We start from the raw sequence: 22,675 nt of genomic DNA, 5'->3' as shown, positions 1-22,675 counted from the left end.
TGAGACTGATATGTGCACTGAAATGTTCATGATTTTGTGATGAATAAATAAATATTCAATTTTAAAAAACTATATAATTTAAAGAGTTTCTATATTTTTTTTAGAAGTTTCTGTGGCCCCAAATGTCATAATTAAACACTCCATATTTTAATATCCTTGCATAAATGACATTCTTTTCATAATTAAACCTTCCTCGACCCTTTAACTCTCCTCTTACAACAAATAAACAATTTCTGCTCTCCTCAAAACCATTCGTTCGTTCATTTCCAACTAGTTTAATTCCACGAGAAAGCAATGAATATTTTTCTTTTTTTTTTTTTTACCAAACAATTGAACAATTCCATCGAAGCAATAATAATTCCATCAGGAGCCAATCCAACAAGTTATCGATCGATCAGAACAGTTAGATATTGTAAACACAGTAACTAGCTGAAGAATTTAATAAAAAAACGCTTGATTCAAATCGAACAAACCAGTTGCCCTTCATTAATCGAGCCAGCGTAATTGGATCTGCGCGATTCTGTAGCTTCGTCCTCTTCAGCTCTTCATCATCTACACAGCTACACGATTTTCTAAAGCTCTCTTCATTCTTATTGATTTAGCACACTCTGTGTTAAACACAAACTTAATGAGACACTGTGTATATGTCAAGACTCTTGTATGAAGTCTCTACAAGGCACAGAAGTGGAGTAGAAACTTTAAAAACCACTGTGTATGTGTTTATTCCTCAATGATTAAGCACCAATAGCGTCATATTTGGATTTTTTGAGAGAAACTACTGACTGAAACAATTTTAACGAGCTTCGAATAATTAACACGACCATGCTAAAGTGTTATATACCTGGTGTGTCAATAATTGTGGCGCGAAAATGGCGGAAAAACGTTTTGAATCGAGTGGTCACCCATCTTAATCCGTGACGCGACGATCCAAATTTAACCTCGTTCATTGCAAAGTCACTGCAACTTCGTTTCTGCCAAATCTTGAATTAAAAAACACTAGTTTGTATCTTATTGACATGGTACTTGCTACTAAATCGATTTAATGTTTTTCAAAGTGAAGAAACGTTGAAGAAAAATAGCAACACAGAGTTGTAAACTCGTTTTAAGCAGAAAATTTCGAAAAATCTGATCGTTTTTTAAAATTTAATTGGTCTCTGATTAAGTCGAGAGATCAATGAGAAGATTAACAAGCGTGCTCGCGACATTTCCACCATTTTTCATCACCCATTTACTGCTTTCTGCAAGAGTAAGCGAACGCACTCGTGTTTGGTGGAGCATGAACGCTCATACAGGGTAATCGAATCGAAATCAATGGCGCATTTCATTCCATTCCCTTCACGACACGATAAAATCCCGTTGAACGTTTCGCAAAGTGCTGTTGAGCGAATTTACGACGAGTCAGCAGCGTTTTGCAGTGACCAGGCGCTATTGGGGTCGACCAAACTGCAATTAAATTAGTGTTTCATGCAAATTAATGCAATTTTTCATTGCATACGTGTCTGTCTCTTCATTTCAAACGATTCACACGAAAAAACACGATTACAATAGCCAAATCTGTACACAAAACGCGTCTTCTTGGTCAGAGTAAGAAGCACAAAGTCAGAGCAAGTGCCTCACAGCAACTACGTGGGTGTTTCATGCAAATGGATGCGATTATTTCATTGCAGACGTGTCTGTCTCTTTATTTCGAACGATTCACACGAAAAAACACGATTACAATAGCCAAATCTGAACACAAAACGCGTCTTCTTGGTCAGAGTCAGAAGCACAAAGTCAGCGCCAGCGCCATCTCTCAGAGGAAGACACTCGCAGGCTCGAATTTCGTTTCGAACGCGATCTTCTTCACTTAAATTACAATACTGACGAGCTGCACAATTTTTGGGCTACTTCGTGCACGCGAGACGCTGGAATCGCCATTTTGTGCCGCTCCTTTAGATGGTTAGTCGCTATTGGGTTTGCTCTGCGAGCAAATTTCACTGCTCTCAGCTAATAAGTACTAATAACTACTTTCGCGATAAAGTTAGGGGTTAATGTACAAACGTTTCGCGTGAAAATCCATCGCCTGTGCTCCTCTTCGCGAAGTATTTCAGCCATCATCGATGCAGACGTGATTAATGGCGCGTGGTTCAGGAGAAGAAGTGCCTCACTCGCGTCGAGGGAACGGTGGGTTCTCGAAAACGCTGCCCTGTTTCCCGTGGTAGACTAGATTCGTTGGAGGGTGCGCCAGTGGTGCCTGAAACCGCCATCTTTAATTTCAAAATTAGCTTTTGGTTATTATGCAATTAGGAAAGGTAAAATGTAACCGATTTATGGTAGAAATTGGTTGAATTAGGCTCTTTTACAGCAAAAAACTTTGCCAAAAACGTGAAACTTTGGTTGTTTTCTACTTAAACGACCCAATAGGTTAATAAATCGTTCCAAAATACAATTAATTCGACTCACTATTGTCTCGTCACGTTGTTGTTGGTGTCATAGTCGACGTCCCAGAGGCTGACGTTCGAGAATGCGTTTAGGAACTCGAAGACGACGCCGTTGGTCCATCCGAAGCCAGTTTGAACTGTGTATTCCCCTCCACCGCCGCCAAGACCAGGCACGACCGAGTCGTACTGCAATTAAAACGCTAATTACAGCGGGTAATCAGGAGTTCTTGTTTCTCAAAGGCGATCGCCGTCGCCTTGGTTAATTAAGGCACGCGACGAAGCTGGCACTTGTTAACTTTTCTTCTTTTGGGGCTGGCGATGTTTGCGCGTTACTTGCGATGGCCACGAGTTTCAGTTGTGTCGTGTTCGAAGTCGTCAGCGATGGGTTTGAGGGGTAAGAAAGGTCGAGGAAGAGGATGAACAGGTTGAAAACGAGACTGAAGAAGAAGAAGAAGACGTTGCAGACGAGAAAGAAGAGGAAGAAGACGTTGCAGAAGGTAAATGAGACTTTGCAAAAGGTGAAGAATTAGAAGAAGACGATGCAGACGAGGAAGAACAGGGAAAAGACGGCGCAGACGAGAAAGAACATGAAGAAGAAGTATTTGCAGGTGAGAAGAACGAAGAAGAAGTAGTTGCAGACGAGAAAGAAGAAGAAATTATTGAAAAGTACGAAGCAAACGACAAAGAAGATGAAGTAGAAGAAGAAACAGTCAAGAAAGAAGAGCAATAAGGCATTGCAGACGGAGAAGAAGAACAAATCTCGACACAAAAAGAAGAGACAGCATAATAAAAAATTGGGGTCGTTCTCCAAAAAAATTTACTAAGAATTTTTATTGGTCAACCATAATTTTTTGATGTTTTTGAGCTAACCTTTTCAAACATTTGTCCAGTTTCCACATAGCCAAGATAATTAGCACTGAGCCATCTGGTCGCCAATTCTCGACCAACTTCCATCGCTTCTTTAACTCCAGTCCAGTGGAGACCCATCACTATAAACGACTGCAATGGTGGCCATGCATTGGGGAAATCCCATTGCTCTCCAGTGTGGTTCAAGGACGTTGGCGTTCCTCCTAAAAAACAAGAACAAATCGATTTTAATTAACAATAAACACCAGAAAAAAAACAAAAAAAAAATTAATTTACATCAAAATATTGGCCACCAATGCCAAAATAATTTTTATAACCCAATGAAACAACAGAAAAAACAAAAAAAAAATTATTTTACATCAAAATATTAATTACCAATGCCAAAATAATTTTTATAACTCAACCAAACAACAGAAAAATGAAACAAAAATTATTTTACATCAAAATATTGATCACCAATGTCAGAATAATTTTTGTAACTCAATCGAACAACAGAAAAAACAAAGCAAAAATTAATTTAGGCCAAAATATTGATCACCAATGGTAAAATAATTTTTGTAATTTAATTAACTTATTTCAGAAGTCACAAAGTATCTTCTGCAATTTACCATAATTTTTATATTTAATATTCCCTGCTCAGTGTCGGTTAATTAGCTCGACGTAATAGCAGCAAACAATTTTCGAGACTTATTTAATTAAACGTTTTTAATTATTCACCAGTGATACATCTTTTATCTCTGACCCCGCAGAAGCGTGTTCGAGCGAGTGATAAAACCGAGGGACGATTGTGCGGGTAGAACTGAATAAAAAAAAAAAACGAAAAATAGAGAACAGAGGGATGTTTTTTCGCTTGAGGTCACGTTTTTCGAGAAAAACGAGCTTCCAAGTCCGCTTTGCTAACTGACGAACGAATGGAACGTGGAAACGGTGGAATCGACAGTCGATCCACGTTAAAAACGGAACTGAAAATGCAAAGTGCAGTCTCGCGTGGGACGCAGAGTTTCTGGAAAAATTTAATTATTCTATTTAGTGGAAAATGAAGTTCCACGTGGAGCATATTCTGCATTGCAATCTGAGATCTGTTTTACGCTATTATTTCATATTTTATATTGCTTTATAGAGGAACCAGGATGACCATTGTCGATACTGCGCTCTTCGAGTAACAAAAAGCTTCTTATTTCGTGTATAAAGAAGAATAGCATTCGTCTCTTATCACGATTCCATTCGATTGCATTTTCATAGGAATAACCTTCGCAGATATCAAATTCTTTAGAAGCACCTTCTCTTTTGTACCCTCGTCTGTGTGCACAGGGTGGTGAAAAAGAAATAAATCGATACGTTGAATACACTGCACTGTCTGAAAAGGTTTTAGTTAAAAAAGAGGAATCGTTTGAGATGCGAACAACTTAATTTTTTTTCGAGCTCAAAGAATTCTTCGCATTGAAACGATAATCTATATACAGTGTGTTCCCTGTAGTTTATAAAAATTCATGGTGTTTTATTTTGGACACCCTGTAGATTAAAATACATTGTTCTTGAACTGTGAAACTGAAATACCTTTGTAGTATATGAATATTGATTGGTTTTTTTTGGACATGATTTAAATAATCATTATTGAGCCACGAAACTAAATCACAAGATTTTTCTTTTTTTAAAAGCTCCTTTTTTCATTTTTATTATTATTATTATTATTATAAGATATTTAAGATATTTAAGATTTATTTTTATATATCTTTAAAATTCGTTATGATATATTTTTAAGATTTATTATTACAAAATTTATTATTGTGAGACTCACCAAAAAAGCTGTCGATATTCTGCGAAACCAGATACTTAACAGCAGAAAGCGCGTACTGTTCACGTCGATGACGCTGGTAACTCCTAGTGTACAATGGCGCCAAATTAGAAGGATAAAACATATTCCTCGACTTCTGGTTCTTCATATCATAATCGAGCCATATCCCCACCTCTTCGTTCCACAAAACACTATCAATCGCTGTTTGCAGCTGTCCAGCCACCTTCGCATAATACTGAGACTTCTGAAAGATTCCAACAAAACCAAAAAAAAAAACCATTGAACACTTCACAATTTCTATTTCATTACACTCAAACTCTTTAAACACTCATTTACGTAAAAGCTAAAAAGTGAAATGCACAAATGCATTCATCGAAGCATTTAAATTTGAAATTAGAAGAAGTTCTTATTGAATTAGAGAGAGAGAGTAAATTGCAGAAATTTGCTTAAGAAACGATCGATGCAATAATTCCATAATCCCCTGTAAAATCGTGTTACAACATCGTTATTATTCCCTCTGGAAAGCACACAGCTGGAGAGCCCAGCAATTCCCGTTGGAGCGTTCCATCGTGTTACACGATCGATCAGCCACTGTTTGGCCAGCCAATTAACGAATTGAGACGATCGCACGCTGTTGAACAGGGTTCGACTTCGACTGTCTGTCGTCGAGCGTTCCGCAACTCACCCAATTGTTGCCCAGCAGGGTGTGAAATTCGCTGAGGAGCCGCGCGTTTTGTTGCAGAATCGCGTTCAGGTCGACTGGAACGATGTGCTGGGTGGAAATGTTCAGCAGGCTGAGCATTCCATCTTTTTTGTCGCCAATGCACCACCTGTTGGAGAAGTCCCAGCCACTTTCTGCGCCAGCCTTTATGTTGTTGTAGAAGAAGTCCTGCGAGCCTGGGTCCAAGTTCTGAGCCATATTGTAGTCTTCTCTGAGAATTGAACGAGGGATATGTCGATTAATGTATGTTGGGGTAGTGAAAAATTGGTGAAGGGGGTGGAATAAGGGGATTTTGGGGTGTTATTAGGTTTCTTGTTTTTAAGGAACATTAGTAGTTGATTATTGTAATGTTAGAATGAGGATATATGTGTTTGTTGAAGGCAAAAGTGCTTAAGAGCAGTATGACAGCATTTTCTTTATTGTATTGTAGAAAATATTGAGTAACTTTTAGAATAGCCACCATTATCTCTCAAAAATTGGACTGAACAATGCTAAAACATGGAGAAATATATGTGCGAAATTTGGAAAGTCAGGGTCGTCCCCAAAAATTACTATTAAATAAAGAAGATCATACTTGTTGCTTTGGAACAGTATAACATTACCCTTTTAATGTATCATAGAAAATATCGAATAACTTTTACGATAGCCATCTTAATCTCTCAAAAATTTAACTGTACGATCTTAGAACATTGATAAATACATGTGCAAAGTTTGACTTCTCAAACTCTACCCAAAAAATTGCTATTAAATAAAGAAGATCATACTTGTAGCTCTCTGGTCGAGGCCTAGGACTGTCCACAATATAATGTCCCATCTTGTACATCCTCCCGTTCTTCCTGACATTGATCATCCTCCTCTGCTGCCAGAACGCGAACTCCTTGTCCAGCATAGGAATGATCCTGCGAAGGTAATTGTAGTCCCTGGTGAAATCCAGGTACTTGGAGACCTGTCGAATAGAATAGGCACGTGCAGACATATTGGACAGCTAAAGAGCAGTTGCTAACTACTATATCCGCGGCATAGCGTTCTCCAAGCTGCATTCTTTGATCTGATTGCGAAAAAGGCATTCTTTGGTGCTTTCAACCTAATCCAATGTCAAATAAATGTTACACAAAGTTAAAAATAGGAATTATAGGCTCTAATGCTCTTTACTGTAGGCTGTAGACATTGCAAAGTGTTGTGCAATAAGGAGTTTACTGCTCTAGGAGGATGCACTGCTCTGTGATTCGAAAAAGAGGTGACTGCGAGCTGCAGAAGACTCTCAGTGAATTTTGGAGGACGTCGTCTGACGTGAAAGCCAGGAATTTACATGGCAACGAGCACCAGAACTGCGATGGCCTCCTTGCTTTATTCAAACGGGACCGTCGACAGCGATTTTTCTCTTTTCTCGTGAAAGGCGACGCTTATTTAACGGAAATGTAAAGCAGACTTGAAGTCGCGCGTTGCAATTCAAATGTTGCTCTCTGGAGAGCAGTCGAGAGTTTCTCGTAGACTTTATAAAAATGGAATTAGATGTTTCTAGGATGATGAGAGATGGAAAATCAATAAAGCGGTTGGTGGGAGGGAATTTTCGTTGATTGTCAGGGGTGTGGCAAGAGTGGTGAATAGATTTTTAAATACTACTCCACTATTTTTAAAATAAATTCTGAAAAATCCTATATTATTATTCAGCACCATAATTCTCTCTGAAACAAATTAAATTCTTTAAAATTTCTTCAATTTCTAATTTTGAATGAAATCCAACTTAATCGACAGCAACGCCCCCAACTTCCTCAGCACACGCCATCGCGTGTCAGGGTCAACTGGCTCCAACCTCGACGGAATATATCCCGATGGAATTGGAGAACTGACACGAGCATACGTGCGACCAATGAAATTGTAATTGACATTGTAATTAACGCGATTATTAGAAAGACACCGCCCCCCACGTCTCAGCAGCGGCTCGTCAAACTTCCTGTCGTAATTCTCGCTTATTAGTTTGCGCTGCTTCTCGTTTATCGCCCAACTTTCCTTCGAACTTAATGCTTTGGGCTTCGAACAGAGTTTCGTGGCCTTGGATCAGTCGAGATCTTCGAAACGAGATTAAATCCGTGATGAAAATTCTTTCAGGCTAGTTTAGTGTGATTGTATTTTGTTTTGGTTGTTTTTTGTTTAATTTGCGAGATTTGAAATTTTTATGCAATAAAAATAAAATAATAGAAGAAGAAAAATTTCCCAATTTATCTGCTCTATGTCATAAATTTTCTAATTTTTCTGCTCTCTATGACAAGTTTTTCAATTTTTCTACTCTCTATCACAAATTTTTCAATTTTTCTGCTCTCTATTACAAATTTTTCAACTTTTCTGCTCTCTATTACAAATTTTTCAACTTTTCTGCTCTCTATTACAAATTTTTCAATTTTTCAGCTCTATGTCATAAATTTTCCAATTTTTCTGCTCTTCATCACAAGTTTTCCACTTTAAGAAAAATAAAAAATTAAAAACCCAAACACTTTCTCCCTCCCAGAGCCACGACAAATTTATTTCTATGTTTGCAAAGGAAAATGATATATGAAATCAATAGGAAAAGTCATAAAACGTACCATAAGATGCAACAGGGGTGGCTGGCTCCTCATGAGGTAATAAATCCTCCCACCATTCGGCACGAACCCATATCTATCCACCATGTACACAAAATTGTCAATCATCCCTTTGGCAGTTTCATACATGTCGCATAAAAGCAGCCCTTCGATCACCCAATAACTGTCCCAATAATAAAACTCTGTTGCAAAAGGAAAAAAGAAAAAAAGGAAAAACAAAATCATCAATAATAAAATAAAAAAAAAGTAGAAAAAATTTCAGTGCAAAAAGAAAAGTTTAAAACGAAAGAAGAAGTTTTTAATAAAAGAAAAAGAAAAAGAAAAATGTGGATAAGAGAAATTTGTTATTTTAATTTCAAATAACATTAATACAATTGCTTTGTGATTTTTATTACAAAATACATAGTCAATTGATAATGAAAAATAGAAGAAGAAATTGCAATGCAAGATTTATAAATATTAATGCAGTAATAACTAAAAATAAAAGAAGAAAATTCTATGCAAGATTTACAAATTTCAATACAGTAATAATTAAAAATAGAAGAAGGAATTGTAGTGCAAGGTTTGCAAATTTTAGTGGAATAAATTATTTTAAATTTACTAATTTTTCTGGTCTATATTACAAATTTCTCAATTTTTCTGTCCTTAATTCTAAATTTTTCAACTTTTCTCCTCTCTATCATAAATTTTCCAATTTTTTAACTCCCTGTTACAAATTTCCCAATATTTCAGCTCTGTATTACAAATTTTTCAATTTGTTTACTCTCTGTTACAAATTTTTCAATTTGTTTACTCTCTATTACAAATTTTTCAAAATTACTGCTCACTATTAGATTATTAAAATGTTAAACATGTTTCTACCCTCTGTCATAAATTTATCAATTTTCCTACTCTCTAACATAAATTTTTTAATTTTTCTACTCTCTATCATAAATTTTCCAATTTTTTAACTCTCTATTACATATTTCCCAATATTCCAGCTCTCTATTACAAATTTTTCAATTTTATTACTCTCTGTTACAAATTTTTCAATTTGTTTACTCTCTATTACAAATTTTTCAAAATTACTGCTCACTATTAGATTATTAAAATGTTAAACATGTTTCTACCCTCTGTCATAAATTTATCAATTTTCCTACTCTCTAACATAAATTTTTTAATTTTTCTACTCTCTATCATAAATTTTCCAATTTTTTAACTCCCTATTACAAATTTCCCAATATTCCAGCTCTCTGTTACAAATTTTTCAATTTGTTTACTCTCTATTACAAATTTTTCAATTTGTTTACTCTCTATTACAAATTTTTCGATATTACTGCTTACTATTAGATTATTAAAATGTTAAACATCTTTCTACCCTCTGTCATAAATTTCTCAATTTTCCTACTCTCTAACATAAATTTTTCAATTTTCCTACTCTCCAACATAAATTTTGCAATTTTTCTACTCTCGATCATAAATTTTCCAATTTTTTAACTCTCTATTACATATTTCCCATTATTCCAGCCCTCTGTTACAAATTTTTCAATTTGTTTACTCTCTGTTACAAATTTTTCAATTTGTTTACTCTCTATTACAAATTTTTCAATATTACTGCTAACTATTAGATTATCAAAATGTTAAACATCTTTCTGCTCTCTGTCATAAATTTTTCAATTTTACTACTCTCTAACATAAATTTTGCAATTTTTCTACTTTCGATCATAAATTTTCCAATTTTTTAACTCTCTATTACAAATTTCCCAATATTCCAGCTCTCTGTTACAAATTTTTCAATTTGTTTACTCTCTGTTACAAATTTTTCAATTTGTTTACTCTCTATTACAAATTTTTCAATATTACTGCTCACTATTAGATTATCAAAATGTTAAACATCTTTCTGCTCTCTGTCATAAATTTTTCAATTTTTCTACTCTCCAACATAAATTTTGCAATTTTTCTACTCTCGATCATAAATTTTCCAATTTTTTAACTCTCTATTACATATTTCCCAATATTCCAGCTCTCTATTACAAATTTTTCAATTTTATTACTCTCTGTTACAAATTTTTCAATTTGTTTACTCTCTATTACAAATTTTTCAAAATTACTGCTCACTATTAGATTATTAAAATGTTAAACATGTTTCTACCCTCTGTCATAAATTTATCAATTTTCCTACTCTCTAACATAAATTTTTTAATTTTTCTACTCTCTATCATAAATTTTCCAATTTTTTAACTCCCTATTACAAATTTCCCAATATTCCAGCTCTCTGTTACAAATTTTTCAATTTGTTTACTCTCTATTACAAATTTTTCGATATTACTGCTCACTATTAGATTATTAAAATGTTAAACATCTTTTTACCCTCTGTCATAAATTTTTCAATTTTTCTACTCTCTAACATAAATTTTTCAATTTTTTAACTCCCTATTACAAATTTCCCAATATTTCAGCTCTGTATTACAAATTTTTCAATTTCTTTACTCTCTATTACAAATTTTTCAATATTACTGCTTACTATTAGATTATCAAAATGTTGAACATCTTTCTGCTCTCTGTCATAAATTTTTCAATTTTCCTACTCTCTAACATAAATTTTTTAATTTTCCTACTCTCTAACATAAATTTTTCAATTTTCCTACTCTCTAACATAAATTTTGCAATTTTTCTACTCTCGATCATAAATTTTCCAATTTTTTAACTCTCTATTACATATTTCCCATTATTCCAGCCCTCTGTTACAAATTTTTCAATTTGTTTACTCTCTATTACAAATTTTTCAATATTACTGCTAACTATTACATTATCAAAATGTTAAACATCTTTCTGCTCTCTGTCATAAATTTTTCAATTTTCCTACTCTCTAACATAAATTTTGCAATTTTTCTACTCTCGATCATAAATTTTCCAATTTTTTAACTCCCTAATACAAATTTCCCAATATTCGAGCTCTCTGTTACAAATTTTTCAATTTGTTTACTCTCTGTTACAAATTTTTCAATTTGTTTACTCTCTATTACAAATTTTTCAATATTACTGCTAACTATTAGATTATCAAAATGTTAAACATCTTTTTGCTCTCTGTCATAAATTTTTTAATTTTCCTACTCTCTAACATAAATTTTGCAATTTTTCTACTCTCGATCATAAATTTTCCAATTTTTTAACTCTCTATTACAAATTTCCCAATATTCCAGCTCTCTGTTACAAATTTTTCAATTTGTTTACTCCCTATTACAAATTTTTCAATTTGTTTACTCTCTATTACAAATTTTTCAATATTACTGCTAACTATTAGATTATCAAAATGTTAAACATCTTTCTGCTCTCTGTCATAAATTTTTCAATTTTCCTACTCTCTAACATAAATTTTGCAATTTTTCTACTCTCGATCATAAATTTTCCAATTTTTTAACTCCCTATTACAAATTTTCCAATATTCCAGCTCTCTGTTACAAATTTTTCAATTTGTTTACTCTCTATTACAAATTTTTCAATATTACTTCTCACTATTAGACTATCAAAATGTTAAACATCTTTCTGCTCTCTGTCATAAATTTTTCAATTTTTCTACTGTCTAACATAAATTTTGCAATTTTTCTACTCTCGATCATAAATTTTCCAATTTTTTAACTCTCTATTACAAATTTCCCAATATTCCAGCTCCCTGTTACAAATTTTTCAAATTGTTTACTCTCTGTTACAAATTTTTCAATTTGTTTACTCTCTATTACAAATTTTTCAATATTAATGCTCACTATTAGATTATCAAAATGTTAAACATCTTTCTGCTCTCTGTCATAAATTTTTCAATTTTTCTACTGTCTAACATAAATTTTGCAATTTTTTAACTCCCTATTTCAAATTTCCCAATATTCCAGCTCTCTGTTACAAATTTTTCAATTTTATTACACTCTGTTACAAATTTTTCCATTTGTTTACTCTCTATTACAAATTTTTCAATATTACTGCTCACTATTAGATTATTATATTGTTAAATATCTTTCTCCTCTCTGTCATAAATTTTGCAATTTTTCTACTCTCTAACATAAATTTTGCAATTTTTCTGCTCTCTATTAGAAATTTAACAATTTTTCTGCTCTCTGTCACAAATTTTTGAATTTTTCTACTCTCTATTACAAATTTTTCAATTTTGATTTAAGAAGAAAGTTATTTAAATTGAACGAGAAAATTATCTAGATTTAAGAAAAAAACTCAAACCAAGTTAAAAATTAATTTACCTTTAAATCGACCGCCAGGAACGATGAACCCATTGTCCACGTAAATCAGACTGTGCCTTTCTGGATTTTGCGCCACGTCGCTGCTTATTTTCCTGGCGAGCTCCTTCCAGATGGCATTCAGATATCTGGCCCACTCGCGGAATTTCGAGTCGCTGATTCGTTTCAGTATCGAGGGACTGTCCGTCCAGTCTGGCAGCGTCCAATTCACCAGCTCGTTCGAGGAGACGAAGTTCTCGTTTACAAACTGGACCAGCTGACTCTGGCTGGGTTTGTTGTCTGTCGCGTTCATCAGCTTGTCGAAACTGGAATTTAAATGGGAAAGAATTGTTCAGAAGAAATTGCAATGCAATATTTCCAAATTTTAATGCAATAAAAATCGAAAAATAGAAATAGAAATTGCTATGTAAGTTTTCCAAATTTTCAATGCAGTAATAATAAAAAAATAGAAGGAGAAGTTCCAATGCAACACAAGTAAAAAAACAAAAGAACAAATTTCAATACAACAAAAATAAAAAAAACAAAAGTTCTCAAACTTACTTCGAAATAGTCACATCTGGGTCGTGTATTTGATGAAGATCAACAAACGTTTTGCTGTCCCTGTAGATCCCAGAAAGCTGTATCGTCTTCAGCAATTCTCCAGTACAATAAATTTCACTGAAACAAAATAACAAAAAAATCTTAATTATTCATCTAACTGAAATTATTCAAATTATTTTCAACTCTCGTGCGAGTCTTTTCAAATTTATTAGAAGCATCCCATAAAATATAGCACGAATCGATAATCTGGTTACATACAATTCAACCAACTCCAAAAACGGATTATCCAATAATCCGATTTTGCATCGAAAAGTCACTCGACGAGGAATAAACTGCCACAGATTGCACAAATTCCATTAAACTGATCGTTAAATCAATCCACGCATGAATACAAAATTGTTTCAACATTTGCAGGCACAAGATTAAAATTTATTTGGATGCCATTTAATTATTATTACAATTATAAAATAAAAAAAAAGATAGTAGGTATAATTAAACATCCATTAAACTGATCATTCTTATTATCGTTTCAGAAGTTCAAACAAGTCGATTTGCAACTTAAAAAACTGCTATTTTAATTTATTTTTGCTTAAAACACTATTTAAAGATTAATTTAAGTCCAATTTCCATCTTCAAAATTCATTTCTCTCATTTTTATTTACATAAATTTAGCTTTAAACTCTTCTACAGTTCCATTTTTATAGATTTTATGCTTCGAAGTGGTCATTAAAAATAATAATTGCAAACTACAGCTAATAATATTAATTATACATAGTAAATTTAATAATAATAACAGTGTATTGCATCATAAATACCTAAAATAATCGAAATATTTGTGCAGAAGATGAGAGAAATGATGTTTTTAACGAAAATTTTGGAGCTCGAAGAAGCACAACCTTCCTCTGAGACGCCTGAGCGGACACTGCGCGAGCGGCAGTGCTCGCGCTGGCTCGCAGCGTCGCGCGCAGCTTCCAACGCGCGCATGCGCGCGCGGTCAGGCGCCACCCGCGAGGCTCGCGACGCGCAGTCTTCGCTCGCACTTGCAGCGTTGCGGTTGTCGATGAGTTTTGTCAATAAAAAACGTTCTAATCTAAACGAACATTGAACTTTTAGTACTTTAATATGTGATTTATCATATTATTAATTAGTTATAGTCTATTGAACTATTCTTTCTCATTGATAAGTCAGTTTATTCGTTGTAGAAGGCTAGTAAAGAAATTTAGTTTACGTTGCCTCTTTTAGTCATTTTTTTTTTAATGTAAAATGGAATTATCCATTATTTATTGCTATTGAAAATTGTATTTCAATGGAAACACAGTTTTCACAAATTTATTTAATTAAAAAGCTGAGCAAGTTCACTTAGCATTTGTTTATACTGTCGTTGATCCATTTTTTAAAAATATAAGAAGGAATTATCTATTATTTATTGCTTTCAAAAATTGTATTTTAATAGAAACATTCTTTGCACAGATTTAGTTAATTAAAAAGCTGATCAAGTTCACTTAGCATTTTTTTATATTGTCTTTCAGCAATTTTTGAAAAATATAAAATAAAGTATTTATTATTCACTGCTTTTAAAAATTGTATTTTAATGGAAAGATAGTTTGCACAGATTTAGTTAATTAAAAAGTTGATCAAGTTCACATATTTATTTATACTGTCTTTCAGTCATTTTTTTTAAATGGAAAATAAAATTAAATTATCATTTTTTTTTTAATGTAAAATGGAATTATCCAGTATTTATTGATTTTTAAAAATTGTATTTTAATAGAAACACAGTTTTCACAAATTTATTCAATTAAAAAGCTGAGCAAGTTCACTTAGCATTTGTTTATTCTGTCTTTCAGCCATTTAAAAAACCAAAATGAATTGTCTATTGTTTATTGCTTTTGAAAATTGTGTTTTTGCACAGATTTAGTTAATTAAAAAGCTGATTTGAGAGCAACGTTGCCAACAATCTCTTGTTCAACAGACTTGGTCGCATCCAAAGTGAACGAAAATACGTGGTTTGCGTCTTAGCTGAAATCTGCTCTTCCACTTTCGCGTGGATCACCGTGTTTGCGATCAGATCTTTCGCAACTCGAAGTTTTGCGACCAAACAAGCGTTCCCAAAGTTACTCAAACTGCGCTAAGACTTTCGAACGTTGGTCGCTGATGCTTCTTGCGAATTGGATTAATTAAATTAATTGAAAACTCGCCTGAGAGATCGAAATTGCGATTATTTTGTTCCAACGTCCCTTTGGGTTCACAAAATTCCCTTTAAGAGCAGTAAATCTCTGATCAAAGTAATTTGAACTTTCCACTTTGAAGTATTTTCAAGTTTTATGGACCAATCCATCGATTTTCGTCCTTTTTTGAGCCTCGTAAATTAAATTTGAGTAATAAAAAAATTTGTACATCGAAATTTAAAGCAGCTGACAATTATTTTTGTTAGAAAAATTAATTATGAAATTATTGCAATCAGAAATGGCACAATAAAGAAAATAGCACTTTTTAAATAATAAAATAGCATTTTTTTAATAACATTTGCATTGAAATTTGTTTTGGTCGTTCGAAGCAATTTTTTTTTCTGTTCCACTCGATTTCTGCGGTTTCTATTTTGTCTCAGAGATTTTCTAACTCCTTATCACGTTCCTCTCGAACGTTCCTTCGTTTTGGAACGCGGCTATTTCGAGGAATTGCCGCGAATCTCGCTCGATCGTCTCTGATTCCCAGATTCCTATTACATCGACTTCCTGGCTCTGCTCGAGGAGAACCAACACGACTCTCTGTGATCAAACCTTGAGATACCTCTGTGCAATTTGTTTCTTTCAAAAAAAAAAAAAAAAAAAAAGAAAAAATATTCTTGTCTCAACAAGGATCACAAGTTGTACCATTTTTTAAGATTCAAAGCTGGCTTATTATTATCTCAAGATTGAAGATTTTTAATAAAAATATTTCTGTCTGTTTCTTTAAAAAAAAATATTTTTAAATTAACAAGGACCACAAATTGCAGCATTTTAAAAAATTCGAAGCTCAAATGCAATGAAAATTAAATTCAAAGCCATTATTGTTTCAAGATTGAAGATTTTGAAGCAGTTAAGAATTTTTCTGCAATTTATTTCTTGAAAAAAAAAAATATTCTCAAATTAAGAAGGACCACAGATTGTACCATTAAAGAAAAAAAATTCTCAGACCAACAAGGACCATAAATTGCACCATTAAGATTAAATATTCCCTTGAAAACTCTGAGTAGAAAATATTTAATATAAAAATATTTCATTTCTGCGAAGAAATTGTTTCGTGGCGCGTCTCGAATGCTTCGAATCTCCATTAAAATTGATATTAGGTGTCGGCGAAAGTAAGGCTCGCCTCCTGTAAACACGACGAGAGATTTATCGGTCGGTAAATTGGCGACCTCCCACCATCGACCAACGACTCGCTCGCGTACAACGAATCGCGTTACGTAATGCATATTCATTCAGATAGCGGGTGATTTATGCGACGCATCTAGCGGTAATTGATGTAAATTCTCTTCTCCAGCTGAATCGTTACCCGTTATATAAAGAACAGCCGCTTTTACGATACAGTCGTGGGCATAGCGTTGGATAAACTCGCGTCTTAGTCTCGTGGGCGAGGGAGAAATGAAATTGCTCTGCGAAATGGCCAAATTTTAGTGCAATGATAGCAGAAAATTAAAGAAGAAATATCGATGCAATAATAATAGAAATTGCAATGCAAGATTCCAAATTTCAATGCAATAATTATAAAAAATAGAAGAAGAAATAGTACCAATAGTAATTTTTCAATTTTCCTACTCTCTATTACAAATTTTTCAATTTTTCTACTCTCTGTTACAAATTTCCCAATTTTTCTACTCTCTATTACAAATTTCCCAATTTTTATGCTCTCTATCATAAATTTTTCAACTTTTCTGCTCTCTATTACAATTTTCTCAATTTTTCTGCTCTCGATCATAAATTTTTCAATTTCTCTGCAAGATTTCCAAATTTCAATGCAATAATAATAAAAATATAAGAAGAACCTTTAAAAATCAAATTAATCAATTGTGCCATTTACTTAACTTAATTAATTTTTTTTAACAAACAAATCCATGCGTTTTCAATCTTAAAAAAAAAATAAAAACAGACCCAAAAACTCTTCTGAAGCATCGACTACTCCAAACTATCGATTCTCATATGCAAATTGGGAGAAACTGCCGATAAGAGAAGTCGACATAACCATTCGAACTTTCGACAGAGGAAAAATAAGGCAGTTTCGAGGGTAAAAAAGGAGGCAAAGAGGAAAGTTGGCTAAAATATTCGCAGAAAAAACTGTTTTCTCCTTTCGCGCGATGGAGTCGCGTCTAATGAAAGCCAGGGTCGCATCGATCTGACGTGAAATCCTCGTAAACGGCGATTTTACGATCTGCACGAATGGCGTCTCGTCGATTTCCCATAAATCCTGGCAAACTGGCCAATGATAACGTCGCGGATCGGATTCTAATCGAAGTGCTCGTAGAAATCGCGTTTAATTCGGGAAAATGGCTCGTCGCGACGATGAGGATATTAAATTGTATGCGTGCAACGTTTTGCGCGGGAAATTCAAATTTACTGTGCAGTAAATTGTTATATTATTGTAATAGAATTTTTTAGATAAATTTAATGTTAATAGTTTGCTGAATTTTTGCTGAATTTGCTGAAGTGGTTTTAGATTAGGTTAACCAACTTTCAAGATGGATGTGGCGAACAACAGCTCGCCATTTTGGATATTCTAAGCTCAGTGCTTAGCAGTTTCCACCATTCCATTTTCAAAACTTCAAAATTCTAAAAACCCAAAACAACATCCACAAAAGCCAAAAAAAAAAAAAAAAAAATACCAGCTAAAAATCCACGAAAATCATTAATTCGAAGAAAACGATATCTCTGACGATGACCAGAAACCAAAATCGACGAATTTTGCAACGAACAAAATCAAATTGCTTTCGAATTTTTTTTATTTATTTACAAAACATTTTCTGTGCTTTATCAACTGAATTATTATGATGAACGAGAGTGGAGCGTGGAAACGAGCATTATTTATAACCGTTTATGCAAAGGGAAATTCTGGTCGTTATTAAACTTTCCTCGTTGCATTGATTAATGGCGTCGCGTCGCTGATAAACTCGATAAACAGCGAACGTCTCAGAATTAACGCGATAACTCGCGTTTCATTTTCTACAAACTCGCATCAGCACTCGTTTTGAGCAACAAACACTTCAGAGAAAATTAATATCTTCATCTCTGCGAGATATTTCATTATCGACGATCGATAACAAAGAAGAGATAAAAATATTAAGTCCATCATTGATGTGAGCAAATATTTTTTAAAAGTGAGTCAAGGGATTTTAAATTACTGAAAATATTTTATAAAATAGCAGCAGTTGTTGAAGTATAAAATAAAAATTTAAGTCCATCATTTGATGTAAGCAAATATTTTTTAAAAATGAGTTTAAGAATTTTAAATTACTGAAAATATTTTATAAAATAGCAGCAGTTGTTGAAGTAAAAAATAAAAATTTAAGTCCATCATTTGGTGTAAGCAAATATTTTTTAAAAGGTGAGTCAAGAAATTTTAAATTATTGGAAATATTTTATAAAACATGGACAATAATTATAATTGCAGCAGTAATTACAATTGTTGAAGTATAAAATAGCTATAGTATTTTTAAAAAAATTTAAGTCCATCATTTAATGTAAGTAAATATTTTTTAAAAATGAGTTTAAGAATTTTAAATTATTGGAAATATTTTACAAAATATGGACAATAATTATAATTGCAGCAGTAATTACAATTGTTGAAGTATAAAATAGCTATAGTATTTTTAAAAAAATTTAAGTCCATCATTTGATGCAAGCAAATATTTTTTAAAAAGTGAGTCAAGGAATTTTAAATTATTGGAAATATTTTATAAAATAGAGACAATAATTATAGTGCTCGTATAAAAATTTAAATCCATCGTCATCTGATGCAAGCAAACATTTTTCAAAAGTGAGTTAAAAAATTTTAAATAACTGGAAATATTATATAAAATAGAGACAATAATTCTGATCACAGCAGTGATGATAATTGTTGAAGTATAAAATAGCTATCGTCTTCGTTTTAATCAAGAAAATCCATTTGATTTACGCAACCTCCAATCAAGCAAATCGTGTGTTACGTAACCTCGAATTTTCTCAGTGTGGACGTAGCCAGCTGATTCGACAATCGACTGTTCCATGGGAACTGGCATAATGTAATGTTCTGCAAGGCTGTTCTATCGTTGTTGATAGCCTTATCGAGCGGAGTTTCATTTCTTTTGATAAGAAGACTGAGTTGTTTCAACGATATTATATTCATATTTAATTCTTTTGTGTATTTATATATAACACATCATTTATTTGAATTTTTATATAACATTAATTAATATAATTTTATATAAAATTAATATATAATTTATTTGAGAATTGTTGTATCTTAGAATATAAAATATATTTATTGGGGAATTTATAATTAATTTTTAAAGATATAAATTATAATAATATTAATTTTTAATTAACCATCGTAACTTTATTCTTGTTCGTGCTTGGCGACGCTCGAACCCTTCACTCGAGAACCATTTCTCCTTCAGAAAAACCCATTTCGTAACGCGAGATTGCTCCACGTAAGATTCTGAAGAGAGAAACCTTCTTTTACGCCCCTTTCTTACTCTCAACAGAGCAAATATTCTAGCGAAGGGTTGGTGAACGCGAATTTCAAACAAATAAATCTCCACTCCCCTCTCAATTCGAAGAATTAAAATCGATGCGCAGTATTTTCGATAAGAATATTCTGTTCTGCATCGAAACGCGAGTTATCAGCAGAGAATTGCGGGAAAAAAGTCTGAGAAACCTTTGATGAACTTACGGTTGTCGATGAACGAAGAAAAAGCGATAACGCCGTTTCGTAAGAATGCAGGAAGCGTTTAAGTAGAATCGAGTTAATCATTTAGAAATTCAACATTCCAGAGTCGAGAAAAAGCAACGATTTTGGGCTAAAATTATTTTATCAGCTTTTCAAAAACTCGAAGAACGTCAAAAAAATTTGTGCTGTTATAAACTATTTAAAAATTGAATTTTAAATTAATTTCTGAGGAATTCAAAATTTTAGAATTGAAGAAAAAACAATAATTTTGCGATAGAAATGTTCGTTTTTGCGATTTTGCTGTTCAGTCGAGTTTCAGAATAAATTGCCACTTCCTGTACAAGTCGTTATCTCGCGCAATTAATTGCAACTCTGAGAACAATCAGACAGATACCAGTTTCCTACTGTTTGTTTACGATTCGCTTGTTGTACTCGTTTTGGAAGCTTTTTTTTTTATTCTACTGTGCCATATCTATCTTGAAAGTTGGTTAACTTGACCTAAAAGCACTAATTTAGTGAAGTACTATCTTTAGTAGAATTACTTTATTATTATTAAAATTACTGCATTAAAATATATTATATTAAATTAAATATATAATATTATATCAAAATTTACTATAATAAATTTGAATTGAACTTCAGCAAAATTACTATACTATGTCATTATTTGCTATAATAAATTTGAATTGAACTTCAGCAAAATTTCTATATTATTATTAAAATATATTATATTAAAATTACTATATTACATCATAATTTACTATAATAAATTTGAATTAAACTTCAGCAAAATTGCTATATTATACCATAAAATTTGCAATAATAAATTTGAATTTAGCTTCAGTAAAATTGCTATATTATTATTAAAATACATTATATTATATTAAAATTACTAGATTATTATTACCATATTATATCATAATTTACCATAGTAAATTTGAATTTTCTGCACGAATATTGCACGAGTAGCAAAGAATTTTTAAATAATTTATATTTATGTATATTTAAATAATAATAAATAATATAAAAATTATCACCATGTTTAAAAAATATGCGAAGCTCCTACTTGAAGTTGAGTAAACACCAATTGTCAAAAAACATAATTATTTTCTTTAAAAAGGTACGTCAAGAAAGTTCAATTTTTCATGATAAACAAATTAAGTGATGGGTATTTAAATATAAATGACGAGAATGTTTATAAAAAATTTGTGAAACTTCTACTAGAAGCTAAGTAAATATTAATTGTCCAAAAAGATAATCATTTTTGCTAAAAAAGTACAACAAGATGGTTCAATCTTCCATGGTAAACAAATTACCATCATTGTGTGTCACTTAAAGTACCAAACAAGAACCATTTATCAACTTACAAAAATCAATACTAAAAAAAAAAAAATGAAAATGGTCAGTTTGGTTTACATCAATTAATGAAAGCAAAAGAAGCACAGTACGAAAGCAATATTCATTCTAAATCAAGAAGCAATAAAACTTCACTCAGATCGTCGTGCCATTTAAATAACCAATCGCAGCAGCAAGACACAGTCTCCCATAACAGAAACCAGAATAACATTTAAAGTACCAAACAAGAAATTTCTCAACTTCCAATAATCAATACTAAACAAAAAAAAATTATAATTTCATACGAATTGGTGTGTCATTTAAAGTACCAAACAATAACTCATTTCTCAACTTACAGTAGTCACTACCAAAAAAAAATGGTAAGTTTAGTTTCTTATATTAATTACAGCAAAAAGCAGCAGGTACAAAAAGTACAAAACCAATGATCCATTCTAAATCGACAGACAGTTAGATATCCGACTGGTTGGTGTGTAATTTAAATTTAAAGTACCAAACAAGAACCATTCATCGTAACCAATAACCAAATGAAAAATCAGTACCATTACAATAATCAATAGCGACAAAAATAAAAATGGTCAGTTTGTTTTATGGAAATTAATAGAAGGAAGGAAGAGGCGCAGTACGAATTGGTGTGTTATTTGAATAACCAAACGAGAACCGTGTATCAACTTTAAATTGTAATTGAACTTCACTCAGATCGTTGTACCATTTAAATGGCTAAGCAGCAAGCAGGCACAGTTTCCCAGAACGGAAACCCCGATAACATAACAGTGACCCAAACGCGCGGCTGGCGCGTCGTTTTCCCTTTCACTCACCTATCGCAGTCCATGGCCTTGAAAGTGGCGCGTTCGATGGAAGCAGCGCCGGTCAAGGCGAGCAGAGCCACTGCAACGACCATCAGACGTGCACCTGCCATCGCGTGCTCTCCTAAATGAGCCCTGGGGACGCGCGAAAAGCCTCCTCGGGACGAGCTGAACCGCGTTCGCGGACGAATCGCAGCCGACTGATTCGCGGCGCGCGAGTTACGAACGTCCGCGCATGCGCGCTCGCAGGCTTATTGGCCTTCTTTTCGCCTGTCGAGCGTTCGAAAAAAACGTCCACCAAGGAATCTCGCTCTCGAATCCCTTTGTGCGACGCGGACGAGACTCGCGACCGGTTTTATACGAGCCTCGCGGCTGATAACAGCTGTGTTCTCATTGGTCGACTGTGAAGACACTCCCCTGGCGATTCAAGTGATTTTAGGAACGCCAGTCGTGACGCCAGATCAGGTTTTA

General features: G+C 33.0%; 1 protein-coding gene across 1 annotated transcript; it reads right to left on the bottom strand.

Annotated features, from left to right (window-relative positions):
- Window positions 1-1,655: 1,655 nt before the first annotated feature.
- LOC143431681 (trehalase-like) lies at window positions 1,656-22,299 on the bottom strand. Its single transcript, XM_076908606.1, has 10 exons — window positions 22,217-22,299; window positions 13,146-13,262; window positions 12,609-12,910; window positions 8,386-8,564; window positions 6,568-6,749; window positions 5,768-6,014; window positions 5,086-5,326; window positions 3,291-3,490; window positions 2,443-2,606; window positions 1,656-2,246 (listed from the first exon to the last, which is right to left on the bottom strand). Coding segments are annotated over exons 1-10 (1,716 nt in total). The 3' UTR covers window positions 1,656-2,245.
- Window positions 22,300-22,675: the final 376 nt, after the last annotated feature.

The sequence above is a fragment of the Xylocopa sonorina genome, unplaced genomic scaffold, assembly GCF_050948175.1.
Source record: "Xylocopa sonorina isolate GNS202 unplaced genomic scaffold, iyXylSono1_principal scaffold0014, whole genome shotgun sequence".
In the NCBI taxonomy this organism is placed as follows: Eukaryota; Metazoa; Arthropoda; class Insecta; order Hymenoptera; family Apidae; genus Xylocopa; species Xylocopa sonorina.
This window is presented reverse-complemented; position numbering and strand designations above follow the sequence as displayed.

Excerpts from the sequence above, each read along its gene's own strand:
- LOC143431681 (XM_076908606.1), bottom strand. The coding sequence starts at position 22,299 with ATGGTCGTTGCAGTGGCTCTGCTCGCCTTGACCGGCGCTGCTTCCATC. Across the intron at positions 12,911-13,145 it reads CCAGATGTGACTATTTCGAA|TTTCGACAAGCTGATGAACG; the intron begins GTAAGTTTGAGA and ends TTTAAATTCCAG. Across the intron at positions 2,607-3,290 it reads CTGGACAAATGTTTGAAAAG|TACGACTCGGTCGTGCCTGG; the intron begins GTTAGCTCAAAA and ends TTTTAATTGCAG.